We start from the raw sequence: 23,795 nt of genomic DNA on the forward strand, positions 1-23,795 counted from the left end.
GGGGTCTCCTGAGGAGTGAGGCCGTGGAGGATGCAGTGGTTCTCCTGACTGAACTGCAGGCACATGGGCCCCGCCCTATGGTGACACTGTGGCATTGGCCACTGTGGCAGGTGTGATGGCATCTCCTGTACAGAATCGTGCACAGGGCAGGCTTGTGGGATTCAGTCCCCTCCTTCCCACCCCCCCCCCTCCCCGACCCTGTGCCTGCTGAGCCCGTCTGGACTCCCTTCCTGCTTGGCGCTGAGTTCTGGGTGTTTTTCCCACGGCTGTGTCCTTTGGAGTCTCCACATCTCTCTCTCCTGTGGTCTGGCTCCTCTTTGAAGCCAGAGCAAACCAAACGTCCTGAGTCCTCCTCGGCGTTTTGTCCTGACAGACGTTGCATGCATGGGTTCTGGAGCCCACACGTGCCACTTTGAATCCCTAGCTCTCTTTCCACTGCAAACGCGCAGACCTGGACAGAGCACAGCAGGATCGGATTTTCCTCTGTGTTCCTTGATCACCGATGGCGGTTCTCGCAAAGTGCATGTGACAAAGCGAGCGGTTGTCACAAAACACCTGCTATTGGGGTGAATGCACGTTTTCTAGAGTTCCTTGCCACCGGGTTGGAGCATTAACTTTTTTTGCCGGGTTCCGTGTGCGAGGTTTCCTGTGTTGCTCACAGGCTTGCCACTGGAGCTTTCTTCTGCGTGGCCAGTTGCCCTGTGTCCTCTGGCCACTGCCCTGTGTCCCCTGGCCGCTGCCCTGTGTCCCCGGGCCGCAGGCTCGCCCTCTGTTCTTCCACGGTGAAGCAGGACCAGCATCATGGGACCGTGGTCACTAAGTGGAGTAGATCCTCAGCAAAGAGGTGGCACAATTTGCACATGAACAGAATGTGACTATTGAGTCATTTTTTCCACGGAGGGACTTTTTTCCCTTCGTAAGCCCTGGGCTGAGAGGAAAGTTGCAATGTCCTGTTACACTTACTGTCCTCAGGAGTGAAGCTGGACGAGCTATTTGCCCACGGGGACACCGGGCATCTCCGTGTCCTGGGCCGTATCTTGGTCAACCTGTCCTCCTGTGTGATGTTGAACCGCTTCCAGGCCCTGGAGTCTGTCGCCAGCCTGGAGTCGAGAGCCCGTGAACTCATGCAGCAGAATGACTTCTTGGCCAGTGAGTATTCAGTGAAAACACACGCGCATGCGGGCCCGGCCCCAGTCGCCTGCCGTGTGTGTATTTGTCCCTAGATGCGCGTGACAATGGCTCAGAAAGACAAGAGTCATTTCCCGGTAAAATACACCGAGCGGAAAGACTCCCCTTGAGTTGACGGGAAGACAGGCTGCATACGGGGCTGCTGGCCTCACATCCTGAGCCCCACACTATTCACTGCATCCGTTGTTACTGGTTTATGGTGTCGTTTGATGGTTACATCTCGCGTGATAAATTTTATCTTTCTGATTAAAGTTATGCTTTGATTTCCTCATCACTTTGTAAAAAAATTTTAGTTTTAATTTTAGTTATTTATTTTGAGAGAGAGAGAGCAGGGGAGGGACAGAGAGATAGAGATAGAGATAGATAGAGAGAGAGAGAGAGAGAGAGAGAGAGAGAGAGAGAATCCCAAGCAGGTCACAAGCTGTCAGCACAGAGCCTGATGTGGGACTCGAACTCATGAACTGTGAGATCATGACCTGAGCTGAAACCAAGACTCAGGTGCTTAACCGACTGAACTACCCAGGCGCCCCTTCCTTATCACTTGACGTCCTGGGGCTGGGCCAGGGGACAAGACAGCAGCCAATTTGTCTCCATTCATTCATGTTCATTTGCTCAGGATAAACGTGATGTGTTCTGTGCTCTCATCTTCATTTTGACTAATCGTTGAGTTAGTTCTTTATTTGGGTTTCTATGAGTTTGCTGAGGGCTGTGGAGACACAGGACCACAGACTGCCTTCAACAGCACAAGTTCAGCTTCTCGTGGTTCTGGCCACAAGTCCGCGATCAAGGTGTCAGCAGGGGGCTGTCCTTCTGAGGCCATGAGGCGGAGTCTGCCGTGGTGCGTTGATGGCCGCCTTCTCCCGTGTCTCTTCTCAAGTGCCCTCTGTGTGTGTCGGGGTCCAAATGTCCCCTCTGTTGGAAGACGCCAGTCATGTTGGGTGAAAGGCCACCCTGATGACCTCCTTTGGAAATGATTACCCCCATTGTGATCTGTTTAACAGTTGTGATCTGCAAGGGGTTAGGACTTCACATGCGAGCTTTGGGGAGGGTCCATTCACACCCCCAACAGGCGTCGTGGATGAAATTCGGGAAATCCATGTGCCTTATGTTTACATTTTGGATGATCCATAACCCCAAAGAGGTCAGTTCCTTTTTTTACGTTGAAATCTAGTTGATACATGTTACGTCCATGTGGTTCGATGGCTCAGTCCCTCATGCTGTGCTCACCGCGGGCGTGGCTCCCGTCGGCCACCACACCATCACCTGTGTTCCCTGTGCTGTGCCTTCTGTCCTGTAGTTCTTACACCTGGAAGCCTGGACCCCCACCTGTCATTCATAGGGAAGCATTTGTGATCCCAGAGAAGCAAAGCCCGATCATTTGAACAGCCTGGTGTCGTTTTTCAAGTTCTATAAAAATGCAAAAGGGATCATTTTCTTACAGATTTTTGTGTACAAATGATTTTGGTGCAAATAATTAAAGACACCACAGTGGGGGGCACTTGGGTGGCTCAGTCAGTTAAGCTTCCAACTTCTGATCGGGTCATGATCTCACAGTTGGCAAGTTGGACCCCGCGTCGGGCTCCGTGCTGACAGCTCGGAGCCTGGAGCCTGCTTCAGATTCTGTGTCTCCCTCTCTCTCTGCCCCTCCCTGCTCACACTCTTTCTCTCAAAAATAAATAAACATTAAAAAATATATATATATATTTTAAAAAAAAGACACTACAGTGGGGGTTTATGAAAAATAGGAGAGAGTGTTGGCCAGGAAATTAGGCGGCCTCGGGTCTAACTTTCCCAGTCCCTGCCTGTGGAACACGGAGAATCAGCTTTGCGTCCCCGTGGGGCCTGTCCCCTTGCACAGAGAGGGTTGGGCCCCATCTCATGGCCCGTCCAGTTGTGCTCGACCCGCACTGACCCCGGGTGAGCCGCGCTGACCCTGTCTTCCCTTTCCTGCCGACAGGTGTCATATTCAACAGTTCACTGGGCAGCGGAGACTCAGGGACGCCGTCTCTGCGCCCGCCGCCCCACGTCACATACACCATCCGGACCAGCGTCTTACACAGCATGAGGACAGATTTGGTGAAAAACCCTTTCTGGAAGTTCCATCCTCAGAACCTACCGGCCGATGTGTTCAAGTACAACTACATCTTTGTCCCTTTGCAAGACATGATCGAAAGGGCCATCATCTCGGTGCAGACCGGGCAGGAGGCTGAGGAGCCGGCCACGCAGACACAGGCCATGCCGTACCCCTGTCACACCAGGGACCTGTGAGTAGCCGCCACGTGCCCCCCTGCCGCGTGCCCGCTTTACAGCGAGAAGCGCCTTGCGTTTGGCATGCCAAGTGCAGAGAAATTCTGTGTAGTCACGCCAAAGAGCATTTAGAGAAAGTCCATCCCCCTATTTAATTTCTTGAGCTGTCCAGATGCAAGGATAATTGTTGAGGTACTGTGATCGTGTAGGACTTGAGCTCTGACACCAGACTTACCCATAGCGTTAAAGACCCCTCGGAAGGAACTGGAACAGTATTCACAGGGGTTATGTGCGTCTGACTCCAAGGCCAGCCATCTGAGTTCGCGAAACAGAAGAAGGTCACTAGCTCTTCAGTGCAAATCCTTAAAAAGTCAATGTGCACCCCCTACTTTCCGGGAGGAAGGGGATTCTCGGAGGCCCGGGACAGTGGCTTAGGGACGTGTGAGGCAGTCTGGGAACACGCGGGAGTAAACTGGTGACTGGGCTCGTGACATCCTTGCGGGGGAGAGGAGGGATGGTCAGTTATGGGCTGGAGCAGCTGGACCATAGCCCTGGAAGGAGAGTGGGGGGCAGGGCCAGGCGGGGTTGGCAAAGCAGAGTGGACAGCGTGCCCAGCGCCGGTCCCCTGGATGCCTGACATCCACCTTGCTGAGGGCCGCGAGCTCAGCCTTGAAGGATGTTGTTCCTCAAGCATCTTGTCCTGTGCCAGGCTGGAGGCCCCAGGCTGCAGGTGTGGGGAGCATGGGAAGAAAGAGCAGAGGCTGAGGTCATCAGAGGGACCACCCAGACTGCCTTCGCTATGAGAGCAGGGGGCAGATGCTGGTCCTTCCACAGAGCAGGTGCCGCCACGCAGAAGCCAGGCGACTGGGGCTGCGCTGGCCAGACAGGTGTCTCGATGTCTCACCCCTCTTTCTTGTCTGGCCACATGCCTTCTGCATAGCAGGACATCAGTACGTTTCATGAGGCGAAAGGCAGTATTCCCACTGTGCTAGGAGCAAAGGCTGTACCCTGCAGGATTGTCCTTCTGAGAGCTTGGTGGAGACAACAGGGGTCAGGAACAGAGGCTAGGGTGTCATTTTACCCCAGGCTCTGCCTCACTGTGCAGACCGTTGGTAAGCCTCTTAACTTCCTTGTGTGTGTTTTTTTTAACGTTTATTCATTTTTTTGAGGGACAGAGTGTGAGTGGGGGAGGGGCAGAGAGAGAGGGAGACACAGAATCCGAAGCAGACTCCAGGCTCTGAGCTGTCAGCACAGAGCCCGACATGGGGCTCGAATCCACGAACTGTGAGATCACGACCTGAGCAGAAGTTGGACGCTTAACCGACGGAGCCACCCAAGCACCCCTTAACCTCCTTCTTTGTAAAGTGAAAGCTTCTCTTTCCTTTCGGGGTGATGATCGTGTCAGCTTTGAACATTTTCTGCCATCGCTCTTCTCCTGAATTATTTTTCTGGGAGGCATTGGCACCAAGAGCAGAAACCAAGGGAACGACTGTTCCTGGCAAAGCGTCACGCACCAAACCTCACCCAGCCCAAATTCCAGGGCCTTGTGGGGTTTAATGACCTGTTTCCAGAAATCGACTTTTTATGATGCTCTCTTTTTAGCCGAATCTCGGGAAGGTCGCGTTCTGAAAGCCTCTTTGTAGCTCTTAAGCATGCTGTTGACTGTTGCCCTGGAAGAGGGGCCCTGCGTGTGGGTACAATGTGCAGACTCCCTCCGGTCCTGTTCACAGGACAAATCTGGGGTTTGATTCGTCCCCCTGGACGCAGGGTGGGCCCCATGAGGGTGTGTTGGGAAGAACGATACACATTTCTGCAAACAGCTTATTGTCGAGGCGGAAGTGGCCTGCCAGGTCCCTGGTGCTTGGCTAGCGGGCTTGGTGACGGGGTGGGACTGAGGCCGGGTAGGGTCGCGAAGGTGTGCCCTTTCACCCCGTGAAGGTAAGTTCTTGTGGACGAGACACATTCGGGCCTCGGGCTGGAGTGAGCCCAGAGCCCCACGAGAGTCCCTTTCCTTTTTCTGTCTGGAAGCGTAGCTGACATACGGTGGTACGTCGGTTCCGGGCGTAGAACACAGGGACTCAGCAGTGCTGGACACAGCTCAGCGCCCACCATGCTAAGGGTACTTACCGTTTGTCACCATATGTGACTGCACTATTACCGACTCCATTCCCTAAGCTGTGCTTTTCGTCTCCCTGACTACTTGGTTTGTAACTGGAAGCTTGTGGGTCTTTATCCCGTCATCTGCGCCACCCATCCCCCACCTCTGGCAACCGCCAGCTCGGTCTCTGTATTTATGCTTCTGTTTCTGTGTTTCTGCCGTTGTTTGTTTGTTTACTTTGGTTTTGCAGATTCACAGGGTAGCGAGATCACGTGGTATTTGTCGTTCTCTGTCTGACATTTTCCACTTAGCGTTATACTCCCTAGGTCCTTCTGTGTTGTCGCAAATGGCGAGAGCGCATCCTTTTCTACGGCCCAGTAATATTCCATTGTATCCGTACCGCATCTTGTCTGTCCATTCGTCTATCGATGGACACTTGGGTCGAAACATTCCCGCCTTGGGCTGAGTGAGCCGAGTGTCCTGCCGAGATCCTGGGTCATGGATTCAGTGTTACTATTCCCTCCCTGGGACAGCACAGCACCGTTTCTCGGAAGTCTTTGAAGGAGGTGAAGAAGTATTCTCCTTGACCGAGAGATTTAAGTCTTTGAGGCTCTCATCACCGCATACCCTTCTTTTATTTCTAGTCCTAGAAAGCGTCTGTATCTGCAGGGCTGGGTGAACCTATAGGAGGCTGAGGCACAGTTGAGATCTAAGATCCTGGCGCTCGGCCACCTGAGCGATCATTGGGCAGCCCGGTGTAGACCACAGAGCATACGTGCGAAATTTTTAGTGGCTCCCTGCTATGTGCTGAATAAGTTATATTGTTGTTAATGTGCTCATTTATTCAACTATATATGTGTACCATTTGTCAGTCCCCAGACCTGGGTGCATCAGTGAAGGGACAGGTAGAAATCCCTGCTCTCGTGACTGAGTTCAGGGACGCGGGGGTCTACACATACAATAAAGGAGAAGCTTGAATTGAATACTGGAAGGTAGTAAGAGAGGAGCAGGTGTAGGGCCAGGGTGGCCAGAGCGCCCAGAGGAATCATTAATGTGGTTAGGGTCAGCCCTGCCAAGAAGGTGACATTCAGTCTGTTGAACGTGAAAAATTCCACTGAGTAAATTAATTAAAGATCAAATGGGCTTTGTTGGAGGGTTCCTGAATCAGGCATCTTCCCTTTTGGCAAATACAAAGCTCCCAGAGCTGGAGGAAAGGAAAGGCTTTTAAAGGCAAAAGGAGGGTGTTCAAGGAAATGATTGGCAAAGAATGGATAGTTTCAGGCAAGGCCGCCCTCCCAGGGGAGCGGAAGGGGTCTGTGGGGACAGTCTCAGTCTTGCCCCGCAGGTAATTTCAGTTGACTGGTTACAGTTTACACACTTCCTGGTGAGTTGGAACTACACTTAGGGTAAGCTTTGAGTCTTGGTTTGCCAATGTGGGGCTTGGCACAAGTGACTGTTCTGGGTCTGTTGTCTCTTTCTTTTTTACTTATTATTATTTTTATTTTTGAGAGAGCACACAAGTCGGGGAGGGGAAGAGAGAGAAGGAGACAGAGGATCAGAAGCGGGCTCAGCACTGACAGCAGCGAGCCCGATGCAGGGCTTGAAGTCGCACACCTCGAGATCATGACTTGAGCCAAAGTTGGTCACTCAATCCACTGAGCCACCTGGGTGCCCCCCTGTCGTCTCTTTCTTAGCAGAGGACCAACTGGAAGAGTTATAGAAGCACAGGAAAATGTGTTCTAGGCCAGAGGAGTGGCCAGCCAGGGCAAGGGCCCTGGGGCAGGCGTGGCCTGGTGTGTGAAGAGGCCCCGAGCAGAGGGCACAGTGTACAAGGGCGAGAGCAGGGACCAAGGTGGAAAGTGGTCAGATTCTGGTTGCTTTCAGAAGGGAGGTGGCAGACGGGGAGGGTGTGACTGAGAGACATCCACAGCGATGAGTTTTGTCCAAGGGCGTGGACTGTGAGGTGCTGGGCCTTTGGGTGGAGAAGGTTGGGGGATGGGGATAGCAGCTGGGTGGGGACCCGTCTGGGTGCCTTTGGGACCCTGGTGGCACGTTGAGCAGGAGGCAGTCTAGGGGGTCGTCAGCGTCTGATGGATGAGACTGGATGGCACCATTGCGGTGGGAGTGCCTACAGAGGAACAAGACGGGCCCTCGGCAGGGACAGGGCTCTGGGACAGGGCTCTGGGACAGGGCTGGAGAAAGCACCCCGGGGCCGGGGTGAGGGCTGGGAGTGGTCTGGGGCCTGCAGAGTGGCCAGTGAGGCTCCCAGGTGGGACAGAGGGTCACTGGGGCCCTCCTCAGGATGGTGGCCAGTGTGGGGGGGCCCAGAGGAGGCTGGAGGTGGGAAGGGACAGCTGGAGACTTGAGTGCAGACCAGCTAGGAGCCTGCTGTGTGTGGGGGTGGGGAGAAGCCGGTGGTGGCTACCAGGGAATTTGGGCAGCAGAAGACAGCTGGGGGAGGAGGTCTTAATAGGAGGGGCCCGGGCACACAAGGGCAGTGTGTCCATGGTAATGAAGTCTGCTCAAGTTGATTTACGTAGGCGGTTCTGCCTTCTGGGAACACAGCTCTCCCTCCTTTCCTACCCCCTCCCTCCTCTCCATGCCCCTCCCCCACCCTCCTCCCTCCCTCCTCCTCCTCTTTCCTTCCCTCCCTCCCTCCCTCCTTCCCCCATCTTCCTCCTCCCTCTCTCTGTCCCCCTCCTCTCTCATCCACTATTGGCCAGCAGCCCAAGGAAGTGCTGTTCTGAGGGGCGTGCACTGGGAAATGTTCTCCTGGGATTTGCAGACTTGGGCAGATCAGGACCCCTGACTACATAAGGCTCCTCTCAGCCCCGAGCTTCCCCGGGGGGTCATCACAGGACAATTCCCCAGTGGAGCCCTGGCAGACTTCATGAGTACAAAGTCCAGTGTTCATTCATTGCCCCAGAGAGTGAGGCAACTTCATTGAAAGGTTTTCAGAAACACAAAAACCACATCAGTACTCCGGGATTGTTTTATACACAAAAAGAAGTTTTCCCTGAAAAAGCTGTGCTCTTCCCTCCGGTGCCTTAGTGCCTTCAGTTTGCCGGGGGTCCTGCAGGAGCAGGGGCAGACCAGAGTGTCCCCTGCCTGAGTGATGGCCAGCCTCCCTGCGTCTGGACTCTGATGTGTCCCGGGAGAAGTCCAGAGTGACGGGCCGACAGGGATGCTTGCTGCCTCCGGAAGAAATCAGCCCGATCCCCCGCTGACTGGCCTTAGGCCCCTCACTGCACACATTTTTCTTGCTTCTTTTCCTGGGGATTTACTTCACCTGAACGAATTAAGCCCCTCTGTCTTATATTTGGTGAATGGCTCTCGTTTGCGGTAGAAATCCACCTTCCTGATGACCCGTGGGGCCCAGAGACCCGGGCTCCCTTCTGTGTCCCCGAGGGACGGATTGTGTGGAATTGGTTGGTGACACCATCCAGAGTGGGGAGCACAAGAAGTACAGTTTTGTATGCTTTCTCGTGCCCATCAAAGCTCGGATGGGCTCCTTGCCCTGCCTGGGAGACAGGTGTTTTGTTCAAACCCCAGGTGACGGTTTATCCAATGTTCCCTGTGTTTTCCCACGTCACCAGTGCCCGTAATAATGCTTCTCTTAAAAGTGTGTCACACGTTCACACACATCTCATTCATCCTTGGAGGGAACCTTATAAGATAAATATCGCTGAAAAATGGAGGCTGAGATGGGTCAGAGTTATTCTTCGCGGGGTCTCATGCCCCCTGAATGCCCTTCACCCCCCCCGGGAGCTATGCATCACCACTTTTAAGCATTTTATGTGGGATTCTGTGTCTACACCTTGGTCACTCAGCTGTTACTTCACTCCGTCTGTGAATGGCTGCCTTATATTTTCTTCTGTTTTCATCGGACCCCGGGGTTCGGCCGTTGTTAACTCTGGGTGTGTGCCGGTTAGGGGTGTTCTGATGGCCTGAGTCTTAGTGCCTGCGGACAGAGATGCTGACTGTCATATAATCAAAGGGGCAGTTCTGTGCAATGAGGCGTCCCAGCCAAAGTCCTCGTTTAGAAACAAGGCGAGTTTCTTCCCCCAATTCGTTCTCCCAGCAGACGTTGTATTTTGTTCACATCACCGTATGGCATGCAGTTTTCTAGGTGCTGGGAGGGCTGCGGAGGTGAGGAACGGAGGGCCCTTGAGCACAAAAAACTGCTTAAGGCAGTAGATGCTGTGTATTCAGAGCCCGGGGGAGGCGCCAATGGGCTGTGACAGTGACCTGAGCGGGTGGTCCCAGCTGGGTGCCAGCTGGCCGCGGGCACAGGTGTGGGTGTTCCTCCTGTTTAGGGCACCTGCGCCCAGCTCCTTAAGGGGTTTCCTAAGTGGAGGACCAGAAAGGTGTCCCTTGTGTTGATGACGGGAGTTTGGAAAGAACCTGAGGATGGGGGCTGGTTGCCAGGGAGACCGCCCACGTGGTCACAGGAGCGGGGCTATCGGCCCCACCTCCTGACCTCAGGAGGAGGGGCTGCAGGGGGGCCGCCCACATGGTTCCAGGGGCGGAATTGTCAGCCCCACCCCCTGGCCTCGCGAGCCCCACCCCTTGACCTCGGGAGGAGGAGCTGCAGGTTGGATCCATTACCAATGGCAGATGATTTCATCAATCAGGCTCCTGTAATGACACCCCCATAAAACCCAACAGACGGGTCCCGAGAGCTTCTGGGTTGGTGAGCACGTGGAGATGGGGGGGGACAGTGGGCCCCGGGGCGGCAGGGAGCTCGGCGCCCCCTCCCCATCCGCGCCCTGGGCAGCTCTCCCTTCCCTCTGTTCCTGACTTAATCCTTTTACAACAGACCAGCGATCTAGTGAGCGATCTGTCCCCCGAGTCCTTGAGCGGCTCCCGCCAGTTCTGCCAGTTCGCCAAACCCAGGGAGAGGTTGTGGGAGCCTCTGGTTTATCACGTTGAAGAACAAAATTCAGCCTTGTATTTTGAAGACCTAGTTGGCTTTATGAAGTGATTCCCGATGGGGCAGCATCCCTTGTAGCAAGGGGAGGGCAGCTCTGGGATGCTGCCCAAAATGGAAAGTGTTTCTGGGAAGGGAGGCAGGGCGAGCACTCATCCCCAAAGGAAAGAAAGGATTGTTACCTCCCTTAGGGGAAGGGCTGGGCGTCTCATTAGGTGGATCACCTCAACTTCCTCTGGGAAGAAAGGGCCTTTGTGACCGATTATGTCATTGGTGCAGATCAGAAAAGTCCCGATTGATTGAGTTGAAATCCCACTCTTGAAGAAATTGAAATGACAATTAAGTCTTAGTTTGCGTTCCTGGAGGCAAGTGACTCTACTCAGGGTCTGTGGCTTGCTTACTTGTCTCTTTTTTATAAATGTTTTTTTAATTTATTTTGAGAAAGAGAGAGATAGATAGGGAGGGAGCAGGGAGGGGCAGAGAAAGAGGGAGAGAGAATCTCAAGCAGGATCCGCACTGTGATTGCAAAGCCCAATGCTGTGGGGGGGCAGGGGGAAGGGGAGGGCTCCAACTCATGAACTGTGAGATCATTAACCTGAGCTGAAACGCTCAACCAACTGAGCCTCCCAGGCGCTCCTGTGGCTTTCTTTTTAACCATAGGTCATCAGAGTACCTGGATTTGCAAAGGGCTTCAGAGGAGCATGTGTGTGTACGTGTGTGTGTTGGAGTGCGTGGGTGCACCACGCGGGCTTGTGGAACTGAGCCCTTGACCTGTGGGATGTGACGCCACCTTCAGGTCGTGTCACAACTGAGTTGCACTGTAGGACACCGGCTGGTGCCCAAGAATTGCGCAGTGGTGGGGAAGCCCCCAGCCCCCCAAGCTGGTGCCCGAGAATTGCGCAGTGGTGGGGGAGCCCCCAGCCCCCCAAGCTGGGATTGTGTGCTCAGACCTTTGAATTAGGAACGCTTTTAATAGGAGGGCTTGATGAAGAGGGTTTTTGTCCCCAGAGTCTGAGTTACAGTTCCAGGAGTTGGCTCCTTGTGCATGCTGGGTCCCTTTCTAATGCCATGATGGCTTTCAAGCATTTGCGATCCCCTTAGAATCTCACTCTTGGAATCACAAGGGCACTGGCCTGAAAAAGCTGCATTTGGAGACCAGGTCTGGCTGGTCTCAGACCTTGAGCTGTGATTTGACACTTCGGTTGCTCAAGATCGTCACCGGGAATGGGGTTGCTAACTGGCCGCCTGTCTACCTCCCTGGCTAGGATGTGCTGAACCCGACCTGGGAAGGGGACAAGACCAGGCCGGTGAGCGGGCTGGGTACCCCCTGGCTGCCCAAGTCCCTCTGGGCAGACCTCCCTGCTCAGATGTTCCTCCAGGTACCGTGTTCAGAGCCAAGGTGGGATTGCTGTTCTGGGTGGTGCAGTGTGCAGAGAAGAGGCATGGATGTGGGCACCCTTCCTTCTCCCTGACCTTCTTGAGAGTTACCAAACTTGGAACAGCGAGGAATGGGACACCTGGGTGGCTTGGTTGTTTGAATGTCTGACTTGGGCTTAGGTCATGATCTCGCGGTCTGTGAGTTCGAGCCTCCCGTTGGGCTCGCTGCTAGTAGGCTGGCACAGCCCACTTGCGCTCTCCCCCAAATAAATAAATATTAAAAAAAGAAAAAGAAAGCAAAGAATGGACCTCAAATCCCCCTTCCCTCACCGACACCCAGCGTGCATACGTCTGGCGCAGGTTGGAGGACACAGAGTAAATGTGAGCCTCAGGGGCCCCACCTGCCACTCTCCCCATCCGGTCACCAGTCATGGCCCGCAGCCACTGTGCTGGGGAAGGAATGCAAACAGAGCTGGCCAGCAGGCGTGGGACCTTGGCTGTACCTCAGCCGACTGGCCTGAGTCTCCCAGAGGGAGCAGAGAGGGGACGGGAGGGTAAGACAGGTGCTGGTCCTTCCCCTCAGCAGCCGCCTTGCAGGCTTCTGGGCCCGACATCCTCCTGGGATGTGGTGTGGGGGGCGCTGGGGGAAGGTCCGGAGGGGGGCAGTGGGCAGAGGCTGGGCTGACATGGGGGAGGGGTGTGGGGTCTGGAAATTGACCACCAGTGTGCATCTCTAGTCGTGCATCTCAAGTGAGAAAAACAGAAGCCAATGATTCTGTGGTTCTTTCGCTACGTGTGACTTTGGTCTAACGTGCTCATCACTTTTCCGTCTTTGAGCTCACTGGATGTGCTAATAGAGACAAGCCACAGAGAAAACACTGTTAGCAAGGGGTCATTAGAATGTAAGTCAAGCATTTGCCCCCTTCAGAACTGGTGACAATGTTTAGGAAGATCAAAGTGTCCTCTTAAGGAGGCTTACATAAATATGGGCTTTTGATTTCCTATTTGCAAGCATTTACTGATAGGGCTTTTGTGTGGGTTCCAGAGTAGGGATCAATACGCGGAAGGATCTGGAACATACTTGTTTGATTTTTGCTGTCTGGACAGCAGGAGCAGATGAACATCCTATTCTGGCCTCTCTCGCTTTAATGTGTTTCTTGTTCCTTTTTTTTTTTAATTGTTAGCTTTATAAGCCAATGATTATCAAGAGAAATCCTACTTCCTTCCTTCTTCTGATACATCAGGGTTGTATTCTGTTCTGTTTTGTTTGGGGACCAGTCCTCCATGCGTTGTCGTGGTGATACTTACTTCACATGCTCGACATTGTGAATCTTGCCAAGAGCCCGTGCTCGTTCTTCTTTGGAAAACAACGGGTCCAGCACCTGCCACGTGTCAGGCACTGTGGTCGACTGGCGTTCGTGGACCCGGGAAAAGGTGTCATCCCTGCCTGCGGGAGGCTTGCAGCTCCTGGGACAGGAGGACCACAGGAAGGCAGTGTCCCCTCCTCTGTGGAGGTCCTGAGGGGGAGCGTCAAAGGGCCCTGTCAGACCTTGTCACCCAGTGTGGAGGTCGGTGGAAGCCGGGAGCCATCAGCTTGCCATCCAGCCTCCCCTGTGATGAGGTGCTGGAGAGGAGAAGCCAGGCAGCCCATCGAAACTTCTTCCCCCTCCTCCGCCCGCTGTGCTTGTGCCTCTGACATGCTTTTCTTCCCAGAGGTTTGTTTTTGATTTTTAATTAAAAAAAAGTTTTTTTTGAGAGAGATAAAATGTGAGTGGGGGAGGGGCAGAGAGAGAGGGAGACACAGAATCCGAAGCAGGCTCCGAGCTGTCAGCACAGAGCCTGATGCGGGGCTCGAACTCACAGACCGTGAGATCATGACCTGAGCCTAAGTTGGATGCTTAACCAACTGAGCCACCCAGGCACCCCTAATTTTTTAATGTTTTAAAGTAAACTCTATACCCAACGTGGGGCTCGAACTTACAACCCTAAGATCTAGAGTCACATGCTCTCCCTGCTGAGCCAGCCTGGCACTGGAGTTTTAAAAAAATTCATTGTGTGCTTTCGGTATGTTCTTGGTCTGGTTTTTCTTCTTCATGGAAACATATTTGGACTTCATTCATCGATGCTCTTTGTCTTTTCTAACTTATTTGTGACGTGTGCTTTTATGTTTGTTACTTACTTGCTTTCCGTACCTTCAATATATTGTGTTGTTCCTTTGATATTTGAGACCAGTGTTTAATTTGTTATATTTATTTATTTTAATAAAGCCACTTCTTAATTGTTAGTTTATTTTTGACAGAGAGAGAGAATCCCATCAGACTCAGAGAGAGAGGGAGGGAGAGAGTGTGGAACCCGATTTGGGGTTTGAACTCACAAACCATGAGATCATGACCTGAACCAAAGTCTGTTGCTTAACTGACAGAGCCACCCGGGCACCCCTACCTAATTCATTATATTTAGTGTTCTTTTTTTTCCTTTAATTTATGTAGTTACCTCAGATGATGACTTTCCTTTCAACCACTATTTTAACCGTGTCCCCTCAATCTGATGTGTGGCTAAAAATTCATTGTTTTTTACGTACGTGGAATATGGATGTCTGTAGGCTTCTTTTCCCAAGAGCTGTTTCAGTCAAGTTTCTTTTAATTTTTGAGTGGAAGTCCTCAAGAGTTCACAGAGTTACTCAGTGTGCTTATGATAAGAAAAAGAAAAAGAAAATAGGGGCGCCTGGGTGGCTCAGTGGTTAAGCATCTGACTCTTGGTTTTGGCTCAGGTCATGATCTCACGGTTCATGGCTTTAAGCCCACTTAGGGCTCTGCACTGCTGGGGTGGAGACTGCTTGGGATTCTCTTTCTCTCTCCCTCTCTCTCTCTCTGCCCCTCCCCATCTTGCTTGCGCTCTGTCTCCCTCTCTCAAAATGAATAAGGTTTAAAAAAAAATTAAAGTTAATCTGGTGATAGCATTTTTAAAATCAGATTGACACTCAAAACTGTATCATGCACTAATTGCCAACTTCTGTTGATGGGCCCTAATTTTTATATTGCCATCACAAAATATTGTCTTTGGGGCACCTAGGTGGCTCAGTCAGTCAAGCGACTTTGGCTCAGGTCATGATCTCATGGTTCATGAGTTTGAGCCCCGAGTTGGGCTCTGTGCTGACAGCTCGGAACCTGGAGCCTGCGTCAGATTCTGTGTCTTCCTCTCTCTCTGCCCCTCCGCTGCTTGTGCTTTGTCTCTATCTCTCAGAAATAAAAAACATTAAAAAAAATGAAAAAGATGTCTTTATCATTTCTACATTTTGAAATAATAGCATTTTTCTCTATCAAGTAATATAGAATCTACTTTTGTGAAAGATTTATGGGTTGTTGACCCTTTGAATGCTGTGCACAGCTGTGAATAATTGTGTTCTGAGTGTATTTAATGTTTTGTGCACGTAAGTCTACCTTGTATGAAATTAAATTGATGACCTCTGCTTTTTTTCCTTCCTTTCTTTCTCTCTCTCCCCCTCCACCTCTGTATTCCCATTTGCTTGATGTGCCTTTGCCCCTCTGTTCATTTTAGACTTTTCTGAAGCTTTTTGTTTCAGATGTGTCTCTTGTATGTCTCATATACCTTCTTATATGGGTGAAGTTAGCTGTGCAATAGCATTAAGTGAAGTTTCATGTATATGTGTTCCTAGTTAAGTATTTTTCTATACTTATAATTTCGCTTTTATATTTTTTAAATTATTTTTTAGATGTTAGTTTTTTGAGAGAGAGCAAGCAGAGGAATACGGAGGGATGGGGGTGAGGGGGAGATAGAGGATCCAAAGCAGGCTCCGCCACTGACAGCAGAGAGCCCGATGCGGGACTTCAACTCATGAACTGAGAGATCATGACCTGAGCTGAAGGCAGACACTTAACCGATGGAGCAACCCAGGGACCCCTTGTTTAAAATATTTTTATTTTATTTAATTCTTTTTATAATTTCACTTTTAAATTTTGCTCATATTTAGTAATGATTTATTGCTGTTCTGGTGGTTACCTTATACTGAGAACATTCTATAAATAATGTCAGCCTCTGGGGTGCCTGGGTGGCTCCGTCGGTTAAGTGTCTGACTTCGGCTCAGGTCATGATCTTGTGGTTCACGAGTTCAAGCCCCACATTGGGTTCTATGCTGACAACTCAGAGCCTGGAGCCTGCTACGGGTTCTGTGTCTCTCCCTCTTTTTGTCCTCCCCCTGCTCACACTCTCTCTCCCTTTCTCTCTGTCTCTCTCTCCTCAAAAGCAAATAAACATTGAAAAAAAATCAGTATTTTTATTTTTACCATGCAAAATAAAAATGAAGTAATTTCTCTTCTCCCATCACTAACTTTTTCCTCACCATCATGCAATTTTAGTTGATATTATCTCCACGTCTTGGATTGTACCAGGAAAGATGTCTGTGCTTATGTTCTACATCTGTCATGGTTGAACAAAGAGCCTGATTTGGGCATTCACCAACTTATTCTTTCTCTCTGACTCACGTCCCATAAACTGCCAATTTTTGTCTGTTGTATCATTTCTGCATTTCAGGGGACATAACATTTCCAGTCTGTCTTGTCATCTGAATTTCCAGTTTTGTTTTAGTCTTACTTTTATTGGAATACATATTCATTGCATAGCATTACCCTCGCACTGCAATTTACTGGTCATCCTTGGGTGGGCTAACATTTGTCTTCTAGTAATTTCCCCCGGATGAGCTTATGAGATAATTTAACCTGATTTCTTACACACTTAAAACATTTTGCAGCATTTATATTTGAAAGGCAGCTTGGCTGGATATGAAATCCTTGACTCACCATTTCCTCAAGTATCTTGTAGAAATAACTCCGTTATGTTTGGCCTTGAATGTGATTATGGAGCAGTCTGAGGCCACTTTGATATTTCCCTGCTTTTCCTGAACCTGGTAATTTTGGCAAGCTGGTAGGAACTTGAAAATTCAATCAATTTCGTGGGATCCATTTCACTGTTGACCATTCTAGAATAATTTTCCATGGCACAAGATAAGACTTTTCAATGTGTATATTTGAGTTTTCTGGTATGGAAACTTTTGATGTTTTCCAACATTACCAATTTCTTATCTTCCACTATTTGGTTTTTCTTCTTCAGGGACTCCAATTGCATAGATTTCTTTACCTTGTGTTTCTTAGCCATAAAATTTCCCAATTTGCTTACTTATTTATTTATTTTTAGGTTTGTTTATATATTTTGAGGGAGAAGGAGAGCACGAGCAGGTCAGGGGCAGAGAGAAAGAGGGAGAATCTCAAGCAGGCTCTGTACTGTCAGCGTGGAGTCCATTGTGGGGCTTGAACTCACGCACCGTGAGATCATGACCTGAGCCAAAATCAAGAGTCGGATGCTTAATTGACTGAGCCACCCAGGTGTCCCTAAATTTCCCTAATTAAAAAAAAATACCTTTTTAAAAAATTTGTTTCTTTTAGTTGTGTTTCAATTTTCCGTGTTCCTCACTATGTTTTGGGCAGTTATCGATTTGACCTGTGCTTCATCTAATTATGTCCTCATTTGTGTGGCGGCTGTTGTTTTCCTGATGTTTTTTTCCACATTGTCACATTCTTCCGGTTCACGTTTCGGACCTTCTTGCTGTCTTGCCATCTCCTCACTGAATTGTAGCAGCTCTGCGGTGGGGTGCTTTTCACGTAGGGAATTGCCCTACTGAATCTTTTGAAATTGATAGCAACAAATACATTCACAATTTAAAAAAAAATTTTTTTTCTTAATGTTTATTTATTTTTGAGACAGAGAGACAGAGCATGAACGGGGGAGGGTCAGAGAGAGAGGGAGACACAGAATCCGGAGCAGGCTCCAGGCTCTGAGCTGTCAGCACAGAGCCCGACGCGGGGCTCGAACTTGGGAACGGTGAGATCATGACCTGGGCCGAAGTCGGAAGCTCAACCGACTGAGCCACCCAGGCACCCCTGTTGACGATTTTCATCTGCTTAATGTAGCCATCTTTTTGGGCAGGTCTTCATTTGTTAATAACTGTGAGACGCACCCACCTGTATTCCTTACATAGATGTGCTGGATTTGTGCTTGGTATCGTTTTGAACGAATTGGGTATTCCTGCCCGGTTGTTTGCAAGAGGGTCCCGTCAGTGTGACGACCAGGTGACGTTAATGGCTACACAGCTCGGAGGCTCTCTTTTCCGTGGCCCCAAGGACCGAACGCCTCCTGCAGATACGTGTCTTCTTCGTGTAACGCTCGTCGTCTCTTTCCCTGGAGACAGGGTCTGGGCGCAAGAGTGGTTCCAGACACCACCCACCTTCACATGCAGCCTGGCACCCACTGGACACATCCTGTTCCATGTGTTGTGCCCTCAGATCATGCGCCTAGACTATAGGCAGTGCAGTTTGGGGGCGCCCGCGGGGCTCCGTCGGTTGAGCGTCCGACTCTCGATTTCGTCTCAGGTCATGATCTCATGGTCCGTGAGTTCGAGCCCCGTGTCGGGCTCTGTGCTGCCAGTGCGGAGCCTGCTTGGGATTCTCTCTCTCTCCCCTTCCTGCTTTTTCTCACTTTCTCAGGATAAACTAAAGACAAATGAAGAAATGAAGATACAAAGCGCAGTGTTGATGGGAACTTCTAGGTGTACAGGGGGTAGGGTTTTGCCTCATTCATCTCTTACCTACTTTTTTGTGTGACTCCTTCTTGACCTTGCTTATTTTTAGCAGCTGTTTCCAGTACTTTCAAGCATTTGTCAAAAGTGGAATGAACATTTTCTCCTTCTTGCGTTGACTCGGGACTGGTTTTCAGGAGCGGATGGGGAAAGGGTGAGGTACATAGCCATGTATCGGGGTCTCTCCTTCCATGTAGCTCCTCCCCAGTGGCCTCCCTCGGGCATGCATGTGCAGAGTGTCTGGGCATTGTCTGCGGTCTGGGGTAGTGGCTGCAAGAACCCCAGAGTTGGGTTTACTCAGTTTCTGGCCTCTCGTGACACTCTCCTTTACACGGGTGCAGGGGTCCACGGGGCATGCCCTCCTAGCCCCAGACACACATAGAATCCTGACTCCGTGTGGCTTCTGGAATAACTCGCACGGAATCTTAACGTTTGTGTGTGATGCTTATTGGCTCCTTTGTAAGACCCGCGGTGCTGGAAGCACAGAGGTCAACAGCCATCAATTCCAGTGACTTTAAGTAAAAAAGGACAAAGTTCATGAACAGACATGAACTTTTTTCCTCCCCCCTCACCCCCCCTGTAAGCTCTGTATTCGTTGTTTTTAACTTTCCAGGCGATCCAAGCTTCATTTTTGTGGCAAATTGGGTTATTCCGGGAGAAGAGATGTCATTTGTGAGATGAGCAGGTGTATAGAGTATATGGGCACTTCCTGCTATAAAACACTATAAAAACAATGACTCAAAATCCCTAGAAAAATCACAAAACCGAATAGCGCATGAGTTGACTACATGCCGTCGCCGTATAGCCTACCAGTGAACTGATAATTTCGCTTTAAGATGTGATTCACCCCGTGGATCGCTCACTATAGTCGTCTTAAGCAGAAAAATGGATAAAAACGAAGAAGTTACCCCCACCCCCTTTTTATGTCCTCATTCACGGTTTCATGAACAAATATTTTTGGCTTGCACTATGTGGCCAGCCTTTGCCAAGCAGAGGAAGCGCAGTGGGGGGCCCTCCCCGACGGGCTCACCGTCCAGTGTGAAGGGCCTAGGGTCCACACTGGAGATAACGCTCTAAGGGGAGGTCTGGGGGTGGGTGGGGGCCCAGCCATAGGGTTCTGTCTCCAGGTCGGCATCTTCGCCGGCAGCCTTGTCCACACTGCGGCAACCCTGCTTTCCTCTGTCTACGCTGCATTCGGTGGTCTTTTTAAAATCCATACACCTGATATGTCCCCTCTTTGTTTCCCTCTCCCCATTCCAGAACCCTTTTGTCAGCCCTCGCCCAGACGTGTGGAATCCTTGCATGATGCGGCCCCAGCTAACGTGCCACCCCCCCCCCCCCCGCCTCCGTGTCCTAATCCACACCATCCTTGGCCGCCCCTGAGCCTTGCCCCCACGCCACTGTCCCCTGTGCTCGCACCTGCTGCCCCTCTGCTTGGAGCCATGTCCCTTCAGATTCCCGTGGGGCCCATTTCCTCTGTCTGTTCTCCACAGACACCCTGGCCAACTACCCGATTTGAGATCTCCTCCCTTCCCACCATGGCCGAAGCCGTTTTTCACATATTTGACACTATGCCGTGTGTCTCCTTGTGCTGGCTTATGCTAAGTGCCGCCACCCCCCAGTGGAAAGCAGGATCCTTTGTGACAGGGCCTTTCTCTCTGGTTCGTCTGCATACCACATGTCCACTAAAATGGCTTGCCCCTTTGGGTGGCCTCGGTGATGAATCAAATAATAATAACATGTGGGTCTCGAGCGCAGAGGGTAAGGGGGGAAGAGGCAGAGTGCAGGGTTGGGGTGCGAATCCCATGTTTAAAGGAAAAGTCACAGTGAAGGAAAGAGAGGAGATTGACAGAAAGCTGAGAGTTGTTCTGGAAGCGAACAAAGGGAGGGAAGGAGGGACCTGTCACCGGTGTCAGACACAGCTGAGAGCTCAAGAAGGAAAATAGTGGAGAAATTCCCATTGGGATTGAGGCATGCTGTCATGGGTGTTCTAGACAGGGGTCATGTCAAGGGAAGCCTGGGTGGCCTGGTTGGTTAAGCATCTTGATTTCAGCTCAGGTCGTCATCTTTTGGCTCATGAGTTCGAGCCCTGCGTGGGGCTCTGTGCTGACAGCATGGAGCCTGTTTGGGATTTTCTCTCCCCCTGTCTCTCTGTCCCTTCTGTGTTCATGCTCTCTCTCTCTCAAAATAAATAAATAAACTTAAAAAAAAAATACCGAAAAAAAAAAAAGAAAGAAAATTGGTTAGAGTGGGTGGGAGGTGAGCATTGGGGAAAGAGACAGGGAGACATTCAACGGTCAGTTTTCATGTATAATATAGGCGATAACCTGTGGTCAATGGATATCATTGATTGCAGATACACAATGGTCCCAACTACGTGGGGGAAATTGTAGTCATGAGTTAATGGCCGGTTTCCTTCTTTGCACCTCCTCTGCCCAGGAAGGTGTCAGAGAGGACTGATTGGGGGCAGGCGACAGTGGCTGCTCCAGGAAACTCCCACCCCATGTGTCTCCTTTGTGAGTTGCACGCGTATTAAATCAGGACACGAGCCAGTGGTCCTAAGTCAAAAGACTGTTGAAATGGCCACACGAGATAGTGTTCCTTAAAAGGACTCATAGCTTCCGAGGACAATGTAAAAAAAAGCACCCACACGTGAGCCTGACTCTGGGTAGAACCCTGTGCTTGCCCTCGGATGCCGACTGGATTATTTCCTTGCAGATTCTTGAACAACGTCGGTTTCTTTTTCCCTCTGATCATGATGCTGACGTGGATGGTGTCTGTGGCCAGCATGGTCCGAAAGCTGGTGTACGAGCGAGAGATCCAGATAGAAGAGGTAATCAGTCCAGCTGCTTGCCTGGGACACCAGGAGGAGAGGCGGGGCTTTGGAGCCAAATCCTGTTCCCACAACTGACCCCGGACTCTGTTTGGCCTGCCCTCCTCTCTGCTGGGGTTCCTGGACACAGATGAGCTGAGGCGGGGGTCTCAAGGCAAACGTTCCACATTGAAGCCTGACGTTCTGCCAGTCAACAGGTGTTTCCTGTGGAGATGGAAGGAGGCCCAAGGGCAGGCTCACCACATTCAAAGACGGGAGCCAGTGTTGCTCATTCAGCAATTTAATTTCTTTTTTTTTAATATCATATATTGTCAAATTGGTTAACATACAGTGTGTAAAGCGTGCTCTTGGTTTTTGGGGTAGATTCCCGTAGTTCGTTGTTACATACAACACCCAGTGCTCATCCCAAGTGCCCTCCTCAGTGACCGTCACCCACTTCTCCCCCCTCCCTGCCCCCCCATCCACCCTCAGTTTCTTCTCTGTATTTAAGAGTCTCTTACGGTTTGCCTCAGCAATTTTTATACAACCCAGAAAGACGTAAGGGTGCACTTCCCACTTGATGTGTGGTTAGATTGCATCACGGGGAGCCTTGTTATTTTTGTTTTAATATCATTAAAATTTGAAACTGTCAAAACTGCTTCTAAGAAGGAGAGTTCATGAAAGTACCAGGTGGGGGTGCCTGGGTGGCTCAGTCGGTTAAATGTCTGACTTCCTCTCAGGTCATGATCTCACGGTTCGCGGGTTCGAGCCCCCGTGTCAGGCTCTGTGCTGACAGCTCAGAGCCTGGAACCTGCTTCAGATTCTTTGTCTCCCTCTCTCTCTTCCCCTCCCCCGCTTGCACTCTCTCTCTTTCTCTCTTTCAAAAATCAATTAAAAATGTAAAAAAAAAAAAAAAGTACCAGATGAACGCCGACCTTGTGGAGGAGGGGCTCACACTACCCACCAGCCTCCTACTTATTCAGGTGAAGGAGACGCGTGGCAAAGTGCAGTGTTCTCATTCAGTTCTGACTTGAACTTGCACTATTGTTTTCCATATTGTTCACCTATTTATTTTACTGGTTTTCTTATTTATTTCCGTGTTTATTTATAATTTTGAGAGAGAGGTAGAGAGTAAGCAGGGGAGGGGCAGAGAGAGAGAGAGAGAGAGAGAGAATCGCAAACAAGCTCTGCACTGTCAGCACAGAGCCTAACGTGGGGCTTGAACCCACGAACCGTGAGATCATGACCTGAGCTGAAACCAAGAGTTGGACGCTTCACCGACTGAGCCACTGATTTCCAAGCTGGCCGTATCCAGCGCTGGCCTCCTTGCCTTTCCCGTGATCCGGTCTGGTCCTCCTCGAGTACCCGGGTCACGACTCTGGTTTCCCTTCTCTTGACAGTACGTGCGGATGATGGGGGTGCACCCGACCATCCTTTTCCTGGCCTGGTTTCTGGAGAACATGGCCATGCTGGCCATCAGCAGTGCCGCCCTGGCCATCATTCTGAAAGTGAGCGGCATCTTCGCGCACAGCAACGCCTGTATCATCTTCCTCTTCCTCCTGGATTTCGCGGTGTCGGTCGTCATGCTGAGTTACTTCCTGAGCACATTTTTCAGCCAAGCCAACACGGCTGCGCTCTGCACTAGCCTGGTGTACATGATCAGCTTCCTGCCCTATATCGTTCTGTTGGTTCTCCGTAACCAATTGAGTGTTGTCATTCAGACGTTTCTGGTAAGTGGGTTGGTTTTTTTTGTAGACGTGCAAAATACAACTGCTGTATCTGCCCAACAAAGCAGTCACCACATCACATGTCAACTTATCACTTTCAGATCTCGGTGGGCTTTCTGATGCCTACGTCTGTCTCTCTTTTTGTTTTTCTTGTAAGTTTTATTTATTTTGAGAGAGAGCAAGTGTGTAAGCGGGGTAGGGACAGAGAGAGGGGAGACAGAGAATCCCAAGGAGGCTCCAGGCCCTGAGCTGTCAGTGCAGAGCCTGATGTGGGGCTCGAATCCATGAACCGTGAGATCATGACCTGAGGCAAAGTCAAGAGTTGGATGTTCAACCAACTGAGCCCCCCAGGGGCCCCTGAAGCCTACTGGTCTTGATGCTGCCCGCAGATGCACACCTTATAATGGTCATTGGTTGACATTGCAGTGGTTTTGCAAGAGAGGAGCTGCTGAGAATTGGCACTTTTCATGTAATGGGGACTGTCCTCTGGAGACTCTTTGGAAATCGGTAACATCCTAAAGACAGCCATAGAGACTCCGTGCCTCTCTGTATCACAGATGGAAAGAAGTAGATTTCTTTTTTTAAAAAAGTTTTTTAAATGTTTGTTTATTTTTGAGGGAGAGAGAGACAGAGTGTGAGTGGGAGAGGAGCAGAGAGAGAGGGAGACACAGAATCTGAAGCAGGCTCCAGGTTCCGAGCTGTCAGCACAGAGCCCAACGTGGGGCCTGAACCCATGAACCGTGAGAGCATGACCTGAGCCAAAGTCG

General features: G+C 50.7%; 1 protein-coding gene across 1 annotated transcript in view; it reads left to right on the forward strand.

Annotated features, from left to right (window-relative positions):
* LOC132679001 (ATP-binding cassette sub-family A member 13) overlaps nt 1-23,795 on the forward strand; it is a 301,866-nt gene that overhangs the window by 61,300 nt on the left and 216,771 nt on the right. The window contains exons 14-17 of the mRNA XM_060632081.3: nt 973-1,149; nt 3,146-3,452; nt 21,208-21,322; nt 22,702-23,031. Of these exons, the coding sequence (XP_060488064.3) occupies nt 973-1,149; nt 3,146-3,452; nt 21,208-21,322; nt 22,702-23,031 (929 nt within the window). The remainder of the gene's footprint in view (nt 1-972; nt 1,150-3,145; nt 3,453-21,207; nt 21,323-22,701; nt 23,032-23,795) is intronic.

This window comes from Panthera onca, chromosome A2 (genome assembly GCF_046562875.1).
Source record: "Panthera onca isolate mPanOnc1 chromosome A2, mPanOnc1 haplotype 2, whole genome shotgun sequence".
NCBI classification, from domain to species: Eukaryota; Metazoa; Chordata; class Mammalia; order Carnivora; family Felidae; genus Panthera; species Panthera onca.